Raw genomic sequence first — 18,463 nt, forward strand, 5'->3', positions numbered from 1 at the left:
CCCCTGAGCTGGCTCAGAAAGCTGTAGGGAGGCAGGAGCACTGGGCCCCTCCCCGTGTGCAGCAGCACTCCTGGCGGAGGGGGGGCACCTGAGCTTTCCCACTCTGTTCCATCGAGGACGGGTGAACGGCGGCCTGCTCGCCTTGCCTCCAGTGCGGGTCTGCAAGTAGGCCTGGTCCAGGCTTTCCCAGCCGCCATGGTCTTGTTCCTGCCCCTCTGCCCAAGGCAGAGTTTGAGAGTCCCCAGCCTGGGGGGGTGTGAACAGTGGGAGGGAGCCCGTCTGGCCAGGCGTGGCCCTCCGACCTGCCCGCCCCACCCAGCTGCAGAGGCTAGACAGGCGGTGGGCGCTGCCTTGCTGGGTGGGTGGGCCGCTTGTGGCCTCCTGATCTCCTGGCCGACAGCTCCTGTCAGCCCGAGCCAGCATGGCCAGCGGTTAGGGGTGATGGGAGTTGTAGGCCAAAACGGTTGTCCACCCGGTATAGCAGGTCTGTTTGTTCAACTAGTCCAGTGTTCTCCACTTGGACTGGCAGCGGCTCCCCAGGCTGTCAGGCAGAGGTGGCCTTTTCCCTGCTGCCCGGCCCCTCCCGCTCGGGGGTGCCAGGCCAGCCCGTCGGCCTCATCCGCCTTCCCGGTCTGGCCCCAGAACCTCCTGGGGGGCCTCCACGGCCCGCGCCTGGGGAGCCCTCCCGGTACCTTTGATTGGCGATGGGAGAGGACAGCGAGGCCTCCCCCGTGCCACGCTCCCGCCCACCCCGGGGGATGTGGCTGTCCGAGGCTTCCTCCTCGCGCCGCCCTGTGGGGAGGGCAGTGGCATGTGGAGGCAGAGGCTGAGTCAGCCAGCGCTGGGAGGCAGCGCCCTCCAAGGCTCGGAAGGTGCCCAGGAGTCATTGTGGGCACCTGCTCCTCCCAGCACGCTGTGGTTCCGGGTTCCGTTCACTGCCCCCGGGGATGCCAAGTGGCGCATGCACCTGGGTCTAGGCCAGCGCTGAGAGGAGGGGCTGCCTTTCCCATCACTGGCCCAGTCGCCCTCCTCCCGGCCCCCACTCCTGCTCTGCTCTCTGGGGCGGGAAGACCCGATTGGGCCGTGCCCAGGTGCACGGGCGTTGCCTTGGCCTGCTGCTACCGGCACGGGGAGGCGCTCTTTTCTCCTGGGCCAGCAGCGCCCCACATTTGCGCCGGCGAAGGGCCCGAGGGCCTTGTCCTGGCTGCCAAGAGGGCGCTGGAAGGGCCTGGCTTTGCCTCGTGACTCTGCGCACACACACCCCATTTTGTTCTGCAGCAAAAGGTGGTCCGCTACTTCCCCACGGAGCGGGGCCAGCCCATGGTCCATGGCCTGATCACCCTGGTCCTTACCAGCCTGAGGGCCACCCCGACGCACCTGGAGAGGATGATCACGCTGCAGTTCCGTGATCAGAGCTTGAAGCGTACCGTTGTCCACCTGCAGTTCTCCTCCTGGCCAGAGCTGTGCGTGCCTTCTGTCCCCGGGGGGGCGGGGGCGGCCTGGAGGACGGCAAAGTTCCTGCTGCTCTCCAGCTGCCCGCAGGGTGGGACCGGCCCCCGAGGGTGGAGCCTCTCAGACACACAGCCACTGACCCCTCTCTCCCCCCCCCCCCCGCAGGGGCCTCCCTGACAGCAACGGGGATCTGCTGCGCTTCATCCAGGAGGTGCACAGCCACTACCTCCACCAGCGGCCCCTCCACACGCCCATCGTGGTCCACTGCAGGTAATGCCAGCGGAGGGAGGTGGGGCCTCGCGGGGGGAGATGCTGCATCATCATCCCAAGAGCCCGCCGGGGCTGGCCAGCCTGGCAGAAGCCGCCTGCTCCCAGCATCCCACAATGGGAGGCGACTGCCTCCGAAAGGGGGGCTCCTTTCTTGGCCAGTCTTTCTCCGCACATGTGTCCCACCCCTTTCAAAAGGCCCACTAAGGGAGTGGATGCTCGGTAGGCCAATGAATCTTGCAAGGCGACCGCGGGAAGGAAGCGTGGGGGGGTGGCCTTTGGAAGAACCTTGTTCAGCTTGTGCCTCCCCCTGCTCCCCGCAGCTCCGGCGTGGGCCGCACAGGCGCCTTCTGCCTCTTGTACGCAGCCATGCAGGAGGTGGAAGCTGGCAACAGCATCCCGGACTTGGCCCAGCTGGTGAAGAGGATCCGCCAGCAGAGGAAGCACATGTTGCAGGAGAAGGTGCGGCTCCGTGCGGGCTGCGGGCGGCTCTGCCTTCGGAGGCTGTCCTGGGCTGCGCTGTCCACAGAAGGCAGGAGCTGCAGGGCCCCCCCGGAGCGCTCTTGCCAGGGCGGGGGCAGGGGGTGTGCAGAAGGGCCCATCCCCGCTCAGGGCCTCTGCTGCTTCTCTTCCAGCTCCACCTCAGGTTCTGCTACGAGTCTGTCCTGAAGCACGCCAAGCAGGTGCTGCAGAGGCACGGAGTCGCAGCACCGTCCACCAGCAGACCAGCCAGCAGCAGCACCGCCGCTGCCCCCCAGAAGGTGAGGGCCTCCGGGGCCCCCTGCCAGCTCCTGCTCCAGCCACGGGGAGGGAAGTCTGGGAGAGGGTCTTGGAGGCGGCCGTGGCTGCCTGCGTGCAGGATGCCTTTCCTGTGCCACCGTGACATTGCCGCCACCATCCCTGGCACGTCTGAGCTTGGCTGGACAGACGTTCCAGAAGAGTGGGATCAGCACCTTTTTTCTGTTAGTGGGCCAAGGCTGGTGGCAGAAGAGCAGACGTTCTTTTGGTTCTCCTTCCCTTTGCGGCTGTAGAAGTGGCCATGTAACAGCTCTGGTGGCAGCCTTGGGCAGTGGGACCGGGCCCCTGGCCTCCCTGGCGCCCCCCTGCTGCAGGGCCACTGAGCCACTCTCGCTCTTTCCCTCCTTTTAGTCCTACGTCCACCAAGACCCCCAGGACCTGGTGCTGGGAGGAGACATGCCCATCAGCTCCATCCAGGCCACCATCGCCAAGCTCAGCATCAAACCGCCCTTGGGAGGTGCAGAACCTTCTGCAAATGGGCAGCAGCCGGAGCCCCCGCCGCTGACCAGTGCCGCTGCTGCACCAGCCCCCTCTGCTGCCCTCCTCTCTCAGCCCGCCTTGGCTGATCCTGGGGGTCCTGTTGGCGCAGCACTGCCCCCGCCCGCCACTCCCGTGCCTGAGCCTGCGGGACCCCCCACGGCAGAGAACAGCAACCACATGGAGCAGGAGGAGGAAAGCAGCAGCCTGCAGGCCCTTCCCGAGCCCCCTGCTGCTCCAGTGGGCCCGTCCTCATCCTCCCTGGAGCTCCTCGCGTCCCTGACACCCGAGGCCTTCACCCTGGACAGCTCCCTCAAGGGTAGGCACAAGGTGAGCAAGCAAAGCTTCCTCCAGCCCCAGAACGGAGAGGGCCTGCGTGGGGCCCGGCCCAGCGACGACCCACTCAGCATGCTGGACCCACTCTGGACACTCAACAAAACATGAGAGCAGAGGAAGGACAGTGCTGCTGGGAACTGAGCCACCGCCGTCCTTTCGGACTCCTCTGCCGTGTCTCCAGGGCCAGAGGCAGCTGGTTGGCGCCGACCAACGTGCAGCTTTTCCAGCTCAGCTGCGAGTCTGGCCAGGAGGCGCGTGCTGCGCGTGCAGCCGGTGGCCTGCCACTCCTAGTTTTGCCTTCTGAGCATACCGTTCCCCAAAGACCTTGTCTCACTGCTCGGCCCACAGAGAGATGTTCCAAGTGGCTCTTTCCTGATCCCCCTGCCCTGCCCCCCGCCCTTTCCTCACACATGCAGCCGGGAGCACGGCCAGAGGGCAGAGCAGCATGAGGCGTCAGCTGGGCTGTGTCGTAAAACACTCCTCTTCCTGTTCACCTTTTGGGGGCAACCACGATGCAAGGGGGTTTAGAGGGAAGGGCTTTCACTGTGGACAAGGGACTTGGGGAAGCTCTGCAAGTCCACTTCCCCTTGTCCATTTGGTCAGTTCCAGGGCTGCCCGGTTGGGGCCAGGGATGGTGCCTGAGCATCAGCCAAGATCATCCTGGCCGTACATTAAGGCCTTGGAGCACAGCTCTGGTGGCCATGTCCCCTCCTTGCACCCTCGGCCCCAAGAGGCTTGCGCAGGGCCTGTGCCATGCCACCTGGCGTGTCCTTTGGTGCACCCATCAATCAAACGCTGGTTTCTTGCACTTGCGGAATGTGCTCGGGGTAAAGGGGCAAGGAACTGCCAGGGCTACTGCTGCTGCTTGTCTCGCCTCACGAGCAGCCCTGGAACGCTCACGGAGGGCTGGCACCGCCACCTCTCCCTGGCCCGTCCACTCTTGCCTGTTGCTGGCCTGCCTTCTCTGCTGCATGGGTGCGAGACCCCCACTCACACCCACATCTGTCAGAGCCCTTGGAAGTTGGTGGCCCGCGTGGGACCAAGCGGAAGCCATTCCTGAGCTTCGTGGCCACGCCAGGGCAGCCACTTCCTGCCTCAGGCGAGGCTTGGCCGACATATTCCTGCAGCCACTTGGCAATTCTCCTGTTGGGTGTCAGGACGGAACGGTGAGTTGAGGGAGGGGCCTATGCTTTTAGCCCCTGGGCAGAGGCACAGTAACATCCTTCCACGACTGCGAAGGCTTCCTTGGACTTGCCAGCGGAGCTTTGCCAAGGTTCTGCCTTTGGGTTTGGCCATTCCAGGTCCTCCGCCGCTGCCCCCCCCCCCATTATGAATCAGTTTTGAGACTAGCAAAACAGCTGCAGTGATTCCTTAACTGGCACCGGCTTGTGCAGTGATCAGCTAACACTCTTGCATCTGGTGCTTGAGTAGTGGTGGGCAAGACTTCGTTGTTGCAAGTATTTATTTCACATGAAATGGAAGATGCAAGCACCTTCACAGCTCTCCGGCAGCTGACTTGAATTCGTCAGCATGCCCTGTGGTTGCTACGAAGCCCGCAACAGGTGGAACTGTGTTAGGGGGGGGGGGGGCACGATGGTGGCCAGGAACTGCCACGTTTACTATACACAAGGCAGGTGAATGCATCGAGCATATAGCAATCTGGCAGGGAAGGTGGAGAAGTGGGGCAACACCCTTATGAGAAGAGCAAAACTGGGTACCGAAAGCCATTAGCTTTGACAATGATTCTTGGCATTTACTCCTTATTAGGGCAGCTGCCTACATTCAGCAGCCGTCTTCATGGTGGGAAAGGGCTGAGGTGGATAAGGGCTTTCTGAGGGGGGCAGTCTTGTGGGTTTCTGGGTTCCTCTGCTTTTTTTTTTTTTGTACAAATATAACATTGTCTTTATGTTTTGAGTTCCTCTGTAATTTAGAACCAGCTTTTTTCAGCTCTTTGCTACCAAAATAAATGGGGCACTGGAGATGGCACCATGTTTAGGATTTTGTTAAAGCAGTGAAGGGCAGCAGCAAGGCGGGTCTCCAAGTGCAAGTGAGGCAAAACGAGCATGCGGGTTTTTGGTCTTGCACACTCGTGCATGTTTTAATGATGTTCCTTTGGATCGAAAGGAATGGCTGGTACTCCTCCTGCACCTTAAGCATGCAAATCTAGAACAAAACATGTCCTTACATTTTGTACGTCTGTCTTTCAATACACAACATCTACAAGGAAGAGGCTATGACCATTGTGGGCAGCTTGGCTTTCAGGAAGCAAGTGCTCTTTACTGGTGCTTCTTCTAGGGCTTTGTTTTTACAAAAGCAACCAGTGCACAGGGCCACTGCTGGAGGGGGGACATCTGCATTGGAGCAGAATAAACTCCACATAAAGGTAAAAAAACTATACTCAGCATAAATTATGCAAATCAATGCAAGTTTGTTTCTTTGAACATGCCCAGGTCATTCTAGGAGAACTTGGATTTATACTGCAAAACTTGCAACCCTTCAGATGTTTTGGCCTGCGATTCACATCATTCTTCACCTTTGGCCATGCTGGCTAAGGCTGATGAAAGTTGTAGGCCAACACATCTGGAGAGCCACAAGCTGCCCACCCCTGCTGTAAGGAGTACTTGGGCAACAGTGGAGATGTGGAAGTCCAGTGGCATGGTGAGTGCATGAAGGTCGTAGAGGAAGCCCCTTTGCAGATGCTGGGTTTCCTTTAATTGTAAAGGAAGCAGCAAAGGGGTTTCGCCTTGCTGCAAGGGCTAGTGAATGGTTCAGCACTCACTCACCTTGCCTGGCATCGGTCCTTCAGTGGAGATGCTTTTCTAACAGGTACTGCTGGGGCAGACGTTGCAGGCCCAGGGGCCTCTGCCCAGCCCTGTGCCCATTTTCACGACGTGGGTCGTGGAGCACTGGTGCTGGAGCAGTCATCAAGAACCGCTGCTCCTTGGCCTTACTTTCCCTACCACCCTCCAGATGTTTTCAATTACAGCCCAACCATCCTGGGCCCGTCTGGCTGGGGCTAATAGGAGTGGCAGCCTAAAACATCTGGTGGGCACCAGGCTGGATAAGGCTGATCTGTGGCATGGCTTGGTATCTCTGAACAAGAGCTTGACTACTTTCTGTGCTTCCCCTGCTCCCCAAGACACACAGGAGGCATTAAGTTAGTTCTGTTTAATGTGTCTGCACCTGTACACATTATAAAACACAATCTGGTACAAAAGCAGCTTCCGCCGTACAGTCCAAAGGGTACAGCAGAGCTAAGGCCACCTGAGGCATGGTGTAGACACTGACAACAGCAAGCCGAGAGGGATCGGCAGCAGCAAGGGGGGGCTCTGCGGCCCAGCAGGGGCTTTCACTGGCCAGCATAGTACAGTAGTGTGTCTCCCCTGCCCCAGGCAGCTGCTACCCCAGCGCGGGGGAGTGGGACAAACAGGACACAGCAGGTTAATCCCAACGCACCCTTTAGTAGGCTGTAGTGCGCAGTACACCCTACAGTAAAAGATCCTAAATTAAAAACACGTGAACTAGTCCGTTATGGCTTAAAAAAAATTTAAGCCTCACTTGTTCTAGCTGCTCCTCAATTCTTTCCCTCCTTTCTCTTCATTTATGCCACCCAAATTCCCCCTCGTGGCAGCCTTATAGTGTCATGGGTTGTGCCCTAGCTAGGTAAGCTTCTACACCAGCCTTCCTCAACCTGGTGCCCTCCAGATGTGCTGGCCATCATCCCTCAGCCAGCCATGCTGAAAGACACCAGGTTGGGGAAGGCTGTTTTACACAGTACGAACATCTTTACTGCCCTGCCTGCCTGGAGTTGTGTAACACGGGAATATTCCCGGCAGACTCTTCTCTGTGGAAAGAGCCATGTACCCTGGCCAGAGAGGATGCAGTGTTGCACTTAACAGTGCAACCTCCGGCTTTCATTTGACCTGTGTGGCACAAGCCAGCATTCCAGCCACAGGCAGTGATGAGCAGGTGCTGAAAAGCACCTGTGAGCCAGGCTAATAATGCCTAAGCAGGTGATGCGAAGGGCTTTTGCTCTGGAGTGGCCCCCTCGAGGCGTTGCTTCCAACCAATGAGCCAGCTTGAGCTGAGGCTTCCGGAAATCCCCACTTTGGCTTGAGGGGGATGTCTGTCTTAGCAGCCAGGTGGGCAGCCACCCTCTCCTCTCCCCAAGCTTACATGCCAGAATAAATAACTATGTACAGCACATAAATAAATATGGCAGGTAGCACAATGCACCTACCTTTCACTGGCAAACGGGGTGGCCGCAGGAAGGCGCAGGGCTATGCTGAAAGCAACGGCATGTTTGCTTGCTTACGTTGCCCAGCTCCCCCCCCTCAGAAATGTGCCCTTCAAGAAAGGAGCTTCACAACAGTCCTCTTCTTGCCCTTCCAAGGATAGAATTCACTCCCATCAACCAGCCCAAGCTCCAGTGTTTTCCCCTGGAAAGGGGTTCCGTCACTGCTGCTGCCAGCAGGGGGTGGTAAGGTGGGATGGCCAGGGAGGAGGAGGAGGAGGTGCTGAAAACAGCAGTCCTCCAAGCCCCCCAGGGCAGCTCCTCATTTCCACAGCTGTAGCTGCAGAGGTTCCTCCCCCCACCAGGGTTCTTACAGTGGGCTGCAGACAGCCCTTCCGCTTGGGGCAAGGGGATGTTGAGCTCCTGCAGTGGCAGGCCTTGAGGCTGGAGCAGTCTTGAACAGCCGGAGCAAAATGCTTCTCCCACACACACAGCCCTGCTCCCAGCAGCTGAGAGAGACGGCCTGCCCTCGTACAGCCCGCTAATGGCAGGCAGCGTGGAATGAGGAAGGGCCTGCTGCTCTCTGCCCAGAGGAAGGGAGCCAGGCCTTCTGTTTCTCTCTTCCTGAGGACCAACGTGTGGGGCCTTTTCCTCGCCCCCCACCTTGGCAAGAGCTGCTTCCATGACCTGCTTCTACTCTAGCAGCTGCAGCAAGCTCTCCTCTATGCCCATAATCCTTTGCTGCTGGATTCTTTTCCCTCTGCTTATATGGGACTAAAATCTACCCTGGTTCCACCCCTGTAGAGGTCAACTCCGGTCCTCCCACCCCTCGTTCCCCTACTGCCACATCCCGGACAGAGGAAGGCCGGAATTGCTGCTGAATGATGAGGAGGGCCTGTATCCCACCCCAGGAGGCCCACAGTTGCCCCCCTCCTTGCATGGCCCAGTTAGAAAAAGCAGCTCACAGGAGGGGCCCCCTGGCCCGCTTGTCATCATGGTCCCTCCCCACTCAGTCTCGCTTCTCCAGGACCGATGGTACATAGACCAGGCTGAGTTCACTGCCGAAATTGCAGACGATGGCTGCGTTCTCCAGCACCAGGATCTGCCGGGCGGGCTGGGATTCGTTGCTCTTGCCCAAGTAGACTGTTTGCAGCAGGTCACCGTAGCCGATGTCCCAGAAGGAAACGCAGCCCTGGCCTCCCGTCACCAGCAGATTATCAGAAATGACGCCCAGGCTGGCCCCGCAGCCCATATCCTGTGCACAGAGCAAAAGTGACAAGTGTGAGGAGGAGGAGGAGGGGCTGAGCAGAGCGCTCAACGTGGTTGCCCTGGGCCGCCTCTGCTAGGGGCTCATAGCAGCCTGCAGACCCCGGGGCTCCCACACACATCTGCCTCACACCCACGCCCCTCATGCACCAGATGGCCTGCCTGCCCCCCAACAGCGATCCCTTCGCTATGCAAGTGGGTGGCACTTGGCTGCCTCCAAGTACGAGACCCAGCATCAAACTCTCAACTGAGAAAAGAGTAAAGTATCAGAACGAGAGATGGAGGAACGGAGAGCAGGGGCCAGATCCAGATTGAGGCTGGATCAACTGTGCTGACGGAAGAGGACCTCCCCACCCCCTCCTTCCCACAGGAGCCCCTCCGACCCCCTGAAAATGCTGCACAGAGTCTCCAAAAACCCTGCAGAATGGGGTGAGCTGTGGTGAGGAATCATGGAAACTCCAGCGGCTGGATCTTCCTCTTGCAGAAGGTCCCTTCCTCTAAGCGGAAGACAGACCTTGGATGCAGCCCTAAGTCAACAGCACAGGCTAGGAGGGTACTGACCACTGGCGTACAATGTATCATCTGTTTGCCAATTCTGTTTTTCACATTCTCAAGCAGGAACCCACCAAGACTTAAAGTACTCAAAGTCTGTTTTGTTTAAAATTGTAACCATCGCTAATACAACATCCCGTCACATTACATTCAGCACCAAATAAGGAAGGCTGGAAGATGAAACGCCTGTCTGGAAAGGAAGGATTTCACAGCACTTCTAAAGAGACCAAGCCCCTGGGCCTGTCCAATGTCAGGTGGCTAAAAAAACTTCACCAACACAAGGCTGGCACAGAAAAGGGCTCTAGCGGCCACTGTGGATAGTCTCACACAGCCTTGCCCAACCTGGTGCCCTCCAGATGTGTTGGACTACAACTCCCAGAATCCCCCCAGTCCAACATATCTGGAGGGCACCAGGTTGGGCAAGGCTGCCTTAAAAAGACCCGGCACTTTGAATTTGGCCCAGAAACAGATAAGTTTCTGGGCCTTGCAACAGTGGCATTGCAAACTCTCCCAGCAGCAACTTCACGCTGGCCGCACTGAAACCTCTGGGCTGTCTTCAAGGCCAGCCCCATGTACAGCACTTTACTGCAGTCTGGTTATGATGTTACCAGGACATGGACAAGAGTGGCACCGCTCAGCCTCTCTTGCCCCCTTGCCCACTATGGGGAGGAAAACCATGCTCGGCAAGGAGATCAAACGTCGTTGCCCCGGACGTGAGGAAGGCTCCCAGCCATGCACCTGCTGAATGGAGTAGTGCTTGATCCCGGAGCTTCGGTCCCAGATGCTGATGACATCGTCCAAGCCGCTGCTGATCACGCAGGAGGTGGTGCAGGTCAGGGAGGTGACGTCCCCCCGGTGGGCATACGTGTGGCGCACTCGGCTCCCCGTCAGCACATCCCAGAGGCAGATGGCGCCGTCCTGGCCCCCACTGGCCAGCACCATTGTCTGAAAGGCAGAGGGCACACCACTCAGACCACCGCCCAAATGCCTCTCCCTCTACAGCAGCGGGCAGACCGCGGAGTTCAGGCTGAAAGGGAAGGATCTATATAACATCAACAGAATAATCGGAGGCTGAATTCAGACAAGAGAGACATGATGGTGGCTGGGGACCCTGCCTTGTAGGAGGAGGGGACAGGCTCACCATGGAGGTGTCTGTGCACGCCCCCCCCCCCCCGCTCCATTTAAATGTGTATCCAACATGGGCTTGCTGCTCTGGAAAGGCTATCCCGGCGTAGGGCCTCAAAGCTGGGGCAGCCCACATACAGGAATGGAAATATTTTGCATTTCAGGATGAAATTACGGCCTTTAGTAAAGATAAAGGTAAAGGTGTCCCCAACCAGTCGTGTCCGACTCTAGGGTGTGGTGCTCATCTCCATTTCTAAGCCGAAGAGCCAGCGCTGTCCGAAGACGCTTCCGTGTGGCCGGCGTGACTGAACACCGAGGTGCACGGAACGCTGTTACCTTTCCCGCCGAGGCGGTACCTATTTACCTACTTGCAATTTCTTGCTTTCGAACTGCTAGGTTGGCAGAAACTGGGACTGAAGACAGGAGCTCACTCCGTCATGCAGCACTTGGGTCTCGAACTGCTGTCCTGCTGACCTTCCAGTCTGCAGTTCAGCATCTTAACCACTAAGCCACCATGGCCCTCAGAGCTGGGGCAGCCCACATACGGGAGATGGAAATATTTTGCATTTTAGGATGAAATTATGGCCTTTAGTAGGGTACCCTTACTGCTAAGTCTGAGAGACATCTGGAGCTGATGGCACTCCGCTGGGCTCCACGGCAAATGCAAATTTTAAATCCAGATTTTCCTGTGTCATCAGGCACAATCATATTCCAGATGCCCAGACTGAGGAATATTCTGATGGTGACCTTTGCTTACATCCATTTAAGCCCAAGTTGCGGGCGCCGAAGAAAAACTGCTCTTCCTTCTACACCGCAGGTGGGCGACCTGCAGCCTGCCAGAGCCCCAGGGAATCCCAGCCGCTTCTCTCCTCAGCCAGGTGGCAGGGGAGGGACCAGTGGTTGGGTGCTGCTATTAGCAGCCCCAGGAAAGCAATCTGGATTGGGATTGCGGGGGGGGGGGGGTCCCCCGTCCCATTAATCCCATCCCCACATCTCAGTGGGGAAGGAAGGGAGCTTTAAGCCTCTCCATCCCTGCATGCTGGCATGGGGGGAGCGAACAGTGCATGCACGTGGACGCGTGTGAGCTCCAACCCATCACTCAGCTCTCGGGGACAAAAAGGCTGCCCACCCATTTTATATCCTCAAAAAGTCATCTGTGTAGCTGCTCAGATAATAGCAGATGTACTTCTATTAAACTAATAGCAAGATTAATCAAGTGTTCACACAAGGCCCCGTTCAGAAGTTTGTCAGAGAAAGCATAGAAAGCTGTTACCACACCATACAGGTTTAATAACTCCTGGGCACTTCCAACATCACTGTTATTTTCAACGTTTCTAGACCTCATCGTTTTGAAGAAAAGTTCAAAAAGGTGAAACCCGGAGCGGGCCGCTCTCTCTTCTTTCACGCCTCCCCCACCTTTTGTCTTTGCCCTAAGCCCCGCTCCTCTCTGGCTGCTGAGTGCCACAACTAAACCCAGAGTGGCCCTTGGAGTGCTGCATACCTGGTCAACGTAGACGGCTGTGATGGCTCCCGAGTGGCCCTGCAGTGTGAAGAGGCAGCAGGAATCTTCCAGGCGATACACCTGGGTGCGGAAGAGGAAATGGCGTGGGTCGCAGCGGAGGTGGCGCCTCTCTCCCCACCTCCCTGACCTACGTCCTGCTCTGTGCAGATACGGACGTGTGGGCAGGAGGGTCCCCGGGCCCAGGTACACAGGGGCAAAGAGGCCACACGGCTGTCCTTCCCTCAGCCACACCTGGCATGACGAGCAAGCCTGAGGGAGAGCCGGCCTCAGGCCAGGCAAGAATGGCACATCCCATGCTCTCTGCCTCCTCACTCATGGGCATGTCTAGCAACGCTCCTCTGCGGGGTTGGAGGAAAAGCATGCGTGTCCCCCGCCCCCCTCGGAAGCAAAAGCAGAACAGGAGGACGGGGACAGGAGCCTGCTCTCCTCTCTCCCCCCAGCCTCCCCTCAGAAGCTTCCTTGAAGGAGAAGGAGAGAACACACAAACTGCAGGGCCCGTAACTCAGTGTAGAGCCCCTGCTTGGCATGCAGAAGGTCTCAGGTTCAATCCCTGGCAACTCCAGGCAGGGCTAGGGAAGAATCTGCCTGGAGCCCTGCAGAGCCGCTGCTGCCAGTCAGTGTCGACAACATTGGGCCAGATGGACTGGGGGGGAGGGTCGGACTCAGAATAGGGCAGCTTCCTGTGCTGCCACCTGAGCCCCACGGCCAGCCTCCAGGGACCTACTCCTCCGTCCACAAATCCCTCTGAACCACATCCGCCTCAGCCAGTTCCCCAGAAACACGTTTTCTTGGAAACCACAACCTACAGTAGTGAAACTGGGCCAGAACACAAGCAGGAAAGGGCTAATGTGCAACTGACAACAAGGCAGAGGTCCGCTGGTGCTGGCTTAGCCATCCCATAGTTGCAAGGGGCATGTGCATGCACAGCCTGCCTCTGCCCCCACTTGCTACTCACTCTTAGGGTGTGATCCTGGCTCCCTGTGACCAGCCGCCCTGCTGCAGCCTTCAGGGCCGTGATTGGCTTCTGATGGGCGCACGTCACTGTGTGGGTCAGCTGACACATGATGACATCATTGCTGCTGTACATGGGAGAGGATGGGAGGTTGCTCCTACCTGGAGTTCCTGTGGGGGTGGGGGGGGGAGAGAGAGCAAGGGGAAGTCAGGCCTATGCCTTCCCAGAGCTATGCTGGAGGAGAAGGAAAAAACCCTGGACACTCTACTGCAGACTTCCCCGACCTGACACACTCTCGATGTGCTGGACTCCAACTCCCAGACTCCCCCAGCCAGAGTTGTAGTCCAAGTTCCAACACATCTGGAGAGCACCAAGTCAGGGAAGGCTGCTTAAGAGACAACTCGGGTCACAAACTTATATTTTTGCTTGTTTTCTACTTCCGCTTGCAAGGTCCAGGTCTTTGCTCATCTGAAATTTGGCATGGGGGGGGGGTCGAAGGAGTGGAACAGATTCCATTGATTAAACTATAATTGTTCCAGAGTGAAACAAGGTTATAGCGATTAAACACAAGGAGGCTATAAGCAAAGGGGGCCAAGGCAGGAACAGTGACACAGCGTTTGAGCTTGGGCACAGGACAGCTTCTCTGGCTTGAGGGAATTCCCTGCTAGCCTTCCAAGCCCAAAGGCTTTCAGGTGCCCCAAGGGAAAAGCCCAACCAGGCTGGGCCTGGAGGCACAGGAACAACAGTGGCTGGCAACCCAGAAATTTCTGTTTTGGGGAGGCGGGCGGTGGGAGCGCTCTTGCCTCGGAGCTGGGACTGATCTGTGGAGGCGTGCGTCCTCAAGGAATAGAAATCCAGGGAGCCGTTGAGCCTGGCAGCCACAATCCTGTTCAAGGGGCACAGAAGGAGAGACAAAGACAGGCATTATTTCGTTGGTGCTCGGGGACTTCAGACGTTGCCCTGGGATTCCTGCAGGCCGGCAGTCAACGTAGCATCGGCAGAGGATGCAAGGCCCAGGGATCACGCACGCCTTGCGGAGAGCCAGAGGGGAGGCGGAAGCTCTGTTTGAGGGCTGACAGCTGGGCTCTTGGCCAGGCAGGCTGCCAGAACAGTGCCAGGGAAGTGACCCTCTTGCCCGCCTGCAACCCGCAAAAGGCCCCTGGCAGTCAAGAGGGTCCGACGCAGAGCCCAGCCGCTACTATCGCTTAGGAAGGGCAGGCAAACCTTTGGGACAGACTGAAGATAGCCAGTGGCCATGCAGGCCTGTGATGATGGGACTTGTAGTCCAGCACATCTGGAGAGCACCAGGTCGGGGAAAGCTGCACTACTACAAAGTGCTTGGGGCGGGGGGGGGGCGGGGGCAGAAGCCAGACCTGCTGTTCAGGAAGACCAGGGAGGTGATGCCCGACTGGCCGTCTTCATTGCTGCAACGCAGGCTGCCCTCGATCGCATCCCACACCTGCAACACAGGAGGACAGAGTGGTGGGGCAAGGGGGAGGCTGCTTTTCTACCCAAAACAACCGGGGGGGGGGCCTTAATCTTTTGCAACAGGAACTGCCCCTCACCCCCACGTCACGCTCCCCAAATGAAATGCTCATGTGTCCATGTCCTCACAAGACACAGGCTGCCCCTCTGGCTGCTGCCACAAGCACGCCTGCAGGCGGGATGCCTCTCGTCCTGGCCAGGAGCCCTTCAGACCTCCGGGGCAGCTCCCCACACCCCGCTGCTGCAGCAGAGGCTGGAGGGGGCGCAGCAGGGCCAGATACTTCTTGGGGTGTCTCGGTACATGCATTTCACCTCTCTCTGCTGGCACTAGAAGAGACCTAACAGAACGGCCTGGCTGGATATTTAACTCCAAAGGAAATAAAGGGACATTTCCACGCTGGATATCATTTTGTGCCCAACGGCTCAAGCCTTCGATCCATCCTGGCCATCTGGACAGGGCTTTGGCTTGCTCCTGCTCCGGGGAGACCGAGCCACGCTCTCCACCATGAGGACGTGGGCTGGGGAGCAGAGGGGCTCCGGGGTGCATGGCTTTGCATGTGGACTAGCTCAGGGCAGGGAGCGGGAGCCTCAAGGACCAGAGAGGCCTCTGGGTCACAGAGGACTTGTGGGCCTCTGTGACCCAGCTCCCAAAGGAGCTTCTCCCTTCCAGCCTCGGGGCCCCTTCGCAAGGGTGCACACACAACTGAGGGAGGCCCCACCCAAACGACCCGGCCTCTCCCTTACCTCCGGCCTCTCCCTTACCTCCGGCCTCTCCCTTACCTCCAGCCTCCCGTTGCTCCGGCCAGCCACAATTAGGTTCCCCTGCAGCTCCAGACTCCAAATGGAGCTCTCAAGGTCGCCACCCCAAGGGGGGGGAGAGGCAGGCTCCTCTCCAGGACCGCACAGGGCTCCTCCCCTAGGCTTCTCCGGCGGGCATCACAGTCTCCCTCCTCGCCCTGGCAGCCTGGGGGCCTGGCCCCACATGCCTGGGGGCAGAAGGCCACCTGTCTGCGGGTGGCGCAGAAGCCCAAGACGTTCACGCAGCTGGTGGCGGCACACTGCTCCTCGCAGACCTTCTCCACCAGGCTGCAGAAGTCGTAGCCCGACTCCCTCCGCCGGCTGCAGACGGCACGGTGGCGGGGCTCGGGGGCAGCCATCTTGGCCTGCTCAGAGAAGTTGGTGTCGATGAGGGAGCTGAGATCCGGCTGATCGCTGAAGAGCAGGGGCTGCGGAGGGCTGCGGGCCCTCTTGCACGGGCGGCTGCCATCCAAATGGCCGTCGAGCCCGCTTCTGCCCTCCGGGCTGCGATCCCAACAGTCTTGGTCATCAAAGACGCCGCTGTGGTCACGGCGCAACCTGAGACAGAGCAGCAACACCAGGCGATAGAACCACAGCTGGCAGGACGCAGCACTTCTGCTGGATGGGCAAGAGGGGGAGAAGACTCCCTCGGAATTCAGCCCCCCCCCAGTGCAATTATGCACGTCTTCTGCAAATTTGTGAGCTTGTGGTGACTGAGGTTAACAAGCGAGTGCAGCAGCAAGAGTAGCCAACACATCTGGAGGGCACCAGGTCGAGGAAAGCTGCACTACAGCAGTTGCACAGGCATGTTTTGTGAGAAACCAGCAGTGAATGTTTCCTACGGGGTACGTCAGGCCGCCTGACATGCTGAGCATTTCTGCACCATATGCTGGTAGACAAGACATTTGTCGGTAAGCGATTACTATCTGCCTTTTATGCACAGAGTAACTGAGGCCGAGTAGGGCTACCCAGAAAAGTCTGACTTGCACAGGGGGACCCATAAGAAGTAACAGGCTATTCTGTTTACACACGTGGCCTGGTACACGGGCACATTGGAAGCGGCCTCATACCGACCCAGTCAGTCCCTTGGTCCGTCTCACCCACTGTCGACACTGAACTGATTGGCGGCAGCAGCTCTCCGGGGTTTCAGGGAGCAGCTTTCCCAGCCCTACCTGGAGATGTCAGGGATTGAACTTGGGACCTTCTACCTGCAAAGCGGGTGCCCCACCTCTGACCCACGGCCTTTCCCCAACATCGCCAGGGAGCGGAGGGCTTTCTGAAGCCAACAGCCATTCAGAATGAAACCAGGGGTCGCACTCTATCTGCAGGATTTTCAGACCAGGTGGGAGGCAGACCTACCCTTGCTTAGGAATGACGGTGAGGCAGTCGCCAGTCTGCGCATCCCACACCCGGATCTGACCCACCAAGCAGCAGCTGACAAGCAGCATCCCATCACTAGCCAGGCATTCAATGTCCTGTAAAAGACAGCAAGTTATGGTGGCCAACAGGTGCACACAGGAGGGGCAGGATTAGGCCTAGATATCCCACCCTTCCATTCTGTTAGGTCTCTCAGAGCAGCTTGCAATTATAGAACAAGAACATAAGAACATAAGAAAACAAAAAGCAGCAAGAGGCAGAAAGTGGGGAAGAGGAGTTCAGGGGAAGATTAAAAGGGCAGCAGCAGATTAAGCAGTTGCCTCTTTGGGGGGAGAGTTCCACAAGTGAGGCGCCACCCCTTGGAAGGTCCTTCTCCTGGTTGCTTCCTGCCTCACCCCAGAGGGCACGACCTTCCAGAAAGGAGCCTCTGATGAGGAGCTCAGCACTCAGGCAAGCTTGTGGGGAAGATGAACGTTCAGTTTGCGAAAAGTGTCTGCAAGTTTCTTGTCTTAACAACTGCTGAGAAAGTATGTGGGCAGCAACTTGTGAAGATGGCCTGGGAAAGATCCCCCGTAACTGGGCAACTGGGAAAGGAGGCTTTATGGCCGTGTCCCTCTTCAACACAATAGCTGCTATTTCCTACCCTTTATGGCTCTTCTGCATGCACCCCCCCCCACTATATCCCTTTACTCAGGCTCACCTCCAGCCCAGCAGTTTGAAAAGTTGGAACAGTGCTATATCCAGATGTTATTTATCCTATACTATATTCAGATGGGGAAAGTGGGGGCAGAGAATGCACTCCCATCTGGACTAGAACAAGGTTTCCTGCACACCAGCACACTTTAAAAAACAACTGTTTATTGATTGGATTTATACACTTCCCAACTAGCAGATGCCTCGGGGCAGTTTACAATCATAAAAAAACTACAATATAAATAAAAACCTAAACAATAAATACAACAAGGAAGAGAAACTATCAGGTGGATCCACAGTTGGCTACAGAATCGGACTCAAAGGGTGCTTATCAATGGGATCTTCTCAAACTGGGGAGATCTCGGTAACGAGTGGGGTACTGCAGGGCTCAGTCCTGGGCCCAGTGCTCTTCAACATTTTTATGAATGACTTGGAGGAGGAGGTGCAGGGAATGCTGATCAAATTTGCAGATGACACAAAATTGGGCGGGATAGCTAATACTTTGGAAGACAGAAACAAAATTCAAAGTGATCTGGATAGACTGGAGTGCTGGGCAGAAAACAACAGAATGACATTTAATAGGGATAAATGCCAAGTTCTGCACCTAGGAAAAAGAAACCAAATGCACAGTTACAAGATGGGGGATACGTGGCTCAACAATACCAGAAGCGAGAAGGATCTTGGAACTGTTGTCGATCACAAGCTGAATATGAGCCAGCCATGTGATGTGGCTGCAAAAAGGGGCAAATGCTATTTGGGGCTGCATTAAAAGAAGTATAGCTTCCAAATCACATCAACTGCTAGTTCCCCTCTACCCAGCACTGGTTAGGCCTCATCTGGAGTACTGTGTCCAGTTCTGGGCGCCACACTTTAAGAAGGATGCAGACAAACTGGAGAGGGTTCAGAGGAGGGCAACGAAGATGATCAGGGGACTGGAAACAAAGCCCTACGAGGAGAGGCTGAAAGAACTGGGCATGTTTAGCCTTGAGAAGAGAAGACTGAGGGGAGATATAATAGCACTCTTCAAGTACTTGGAAGGTTGTCACAGAGAAGAAGGCCAGGATCTCTTCTCGATCATCCCAGAGTACAGGACACAGAATAATGGGCTCAAGTTGCAAGAAGCCAGATT

At 57.3% G+C, this 18,463-nt stretch overlaps 2 protein-coding genes across 2 annotated transcripts in view; one reads left to right on the forward strand and one right to left on the reverse strand.

The window, feature by feature from the left end:
• PTPN23 (protein tyrosine phosphatase non-receptor type 23) overlaps positions 1-8,822 on the forward strand; it is a 50,181-nt gene extending 41,359 nt beyond the window's left edge. Inside the window, exons 21-25 of the mRNA XM_084859593.1 lie at positions 1,279-1,463; positions 1,618-1,722; positions 2,043-2,181; positions 2,355-2,480; positions 2,869-8,822. Of these exons, the coding sequence (XP_084715719.1) occupies positions 1,279-1,463; positions 1,618-1,722; positions 2,043-2,181; positions 2,355-2,480; positions 2,869-3,438 (1,125 nt within the window). The 3' untranslated portion in view covers positions 3,439-8,822. The remainder of the gene's footprint in view (positions 1-1,278; positions 1,464-1,617; positions 1,723-2,042; positions 2,182-2,354; positions 2,481-2,868) is intronic.
• SCAP (SREBF chaperone) overlaps positions 5,180-18,463 on the reverse strand; it is a 79,369-nt gene continuing 66,085 nt past the window's right edge. Inside the window, 9 exon segments of the mRNA XM_084859594.1 lie at positions 5,180-8,819; positions 10,121-10,327; positions 12,009-12,089; positions 12,985-13,151; positions 13,785-13,867; positions 14,355-14,440; positions 15,247-15,344; positions 15,347-15,822; positions 16,624-16,739. Coding sequence (XP_084715720.1) covers positions 8,574-8,819; positions 10,121-10,327; positions 12,009-12,089; positions 12,985-13,151; positions 13,785-13,867; positions 14,355-14,440; positions 15,247-15,344; positions 15,347-15,822; positions 16,624-16,739 — 1,560 coding nt within the window. The 3' untranslated portion in view covers positions 5,180-8,573.

Source organism: Heloderma suspectum, chromosome 5 (assembly GCF_057233095.1).
Source record: "Heloderma suspectum isolate Gila_16-S chromosome 5, 16-S_ref, whole genome shotgun sequence".
In the NCBI taxonomy this organism is placed as follows: Eukaryota; Metazoa; Chordata; class Lepidosauria; order Squamata; family Helodermatidae; genus Heloderma; species Heloderma suspectum.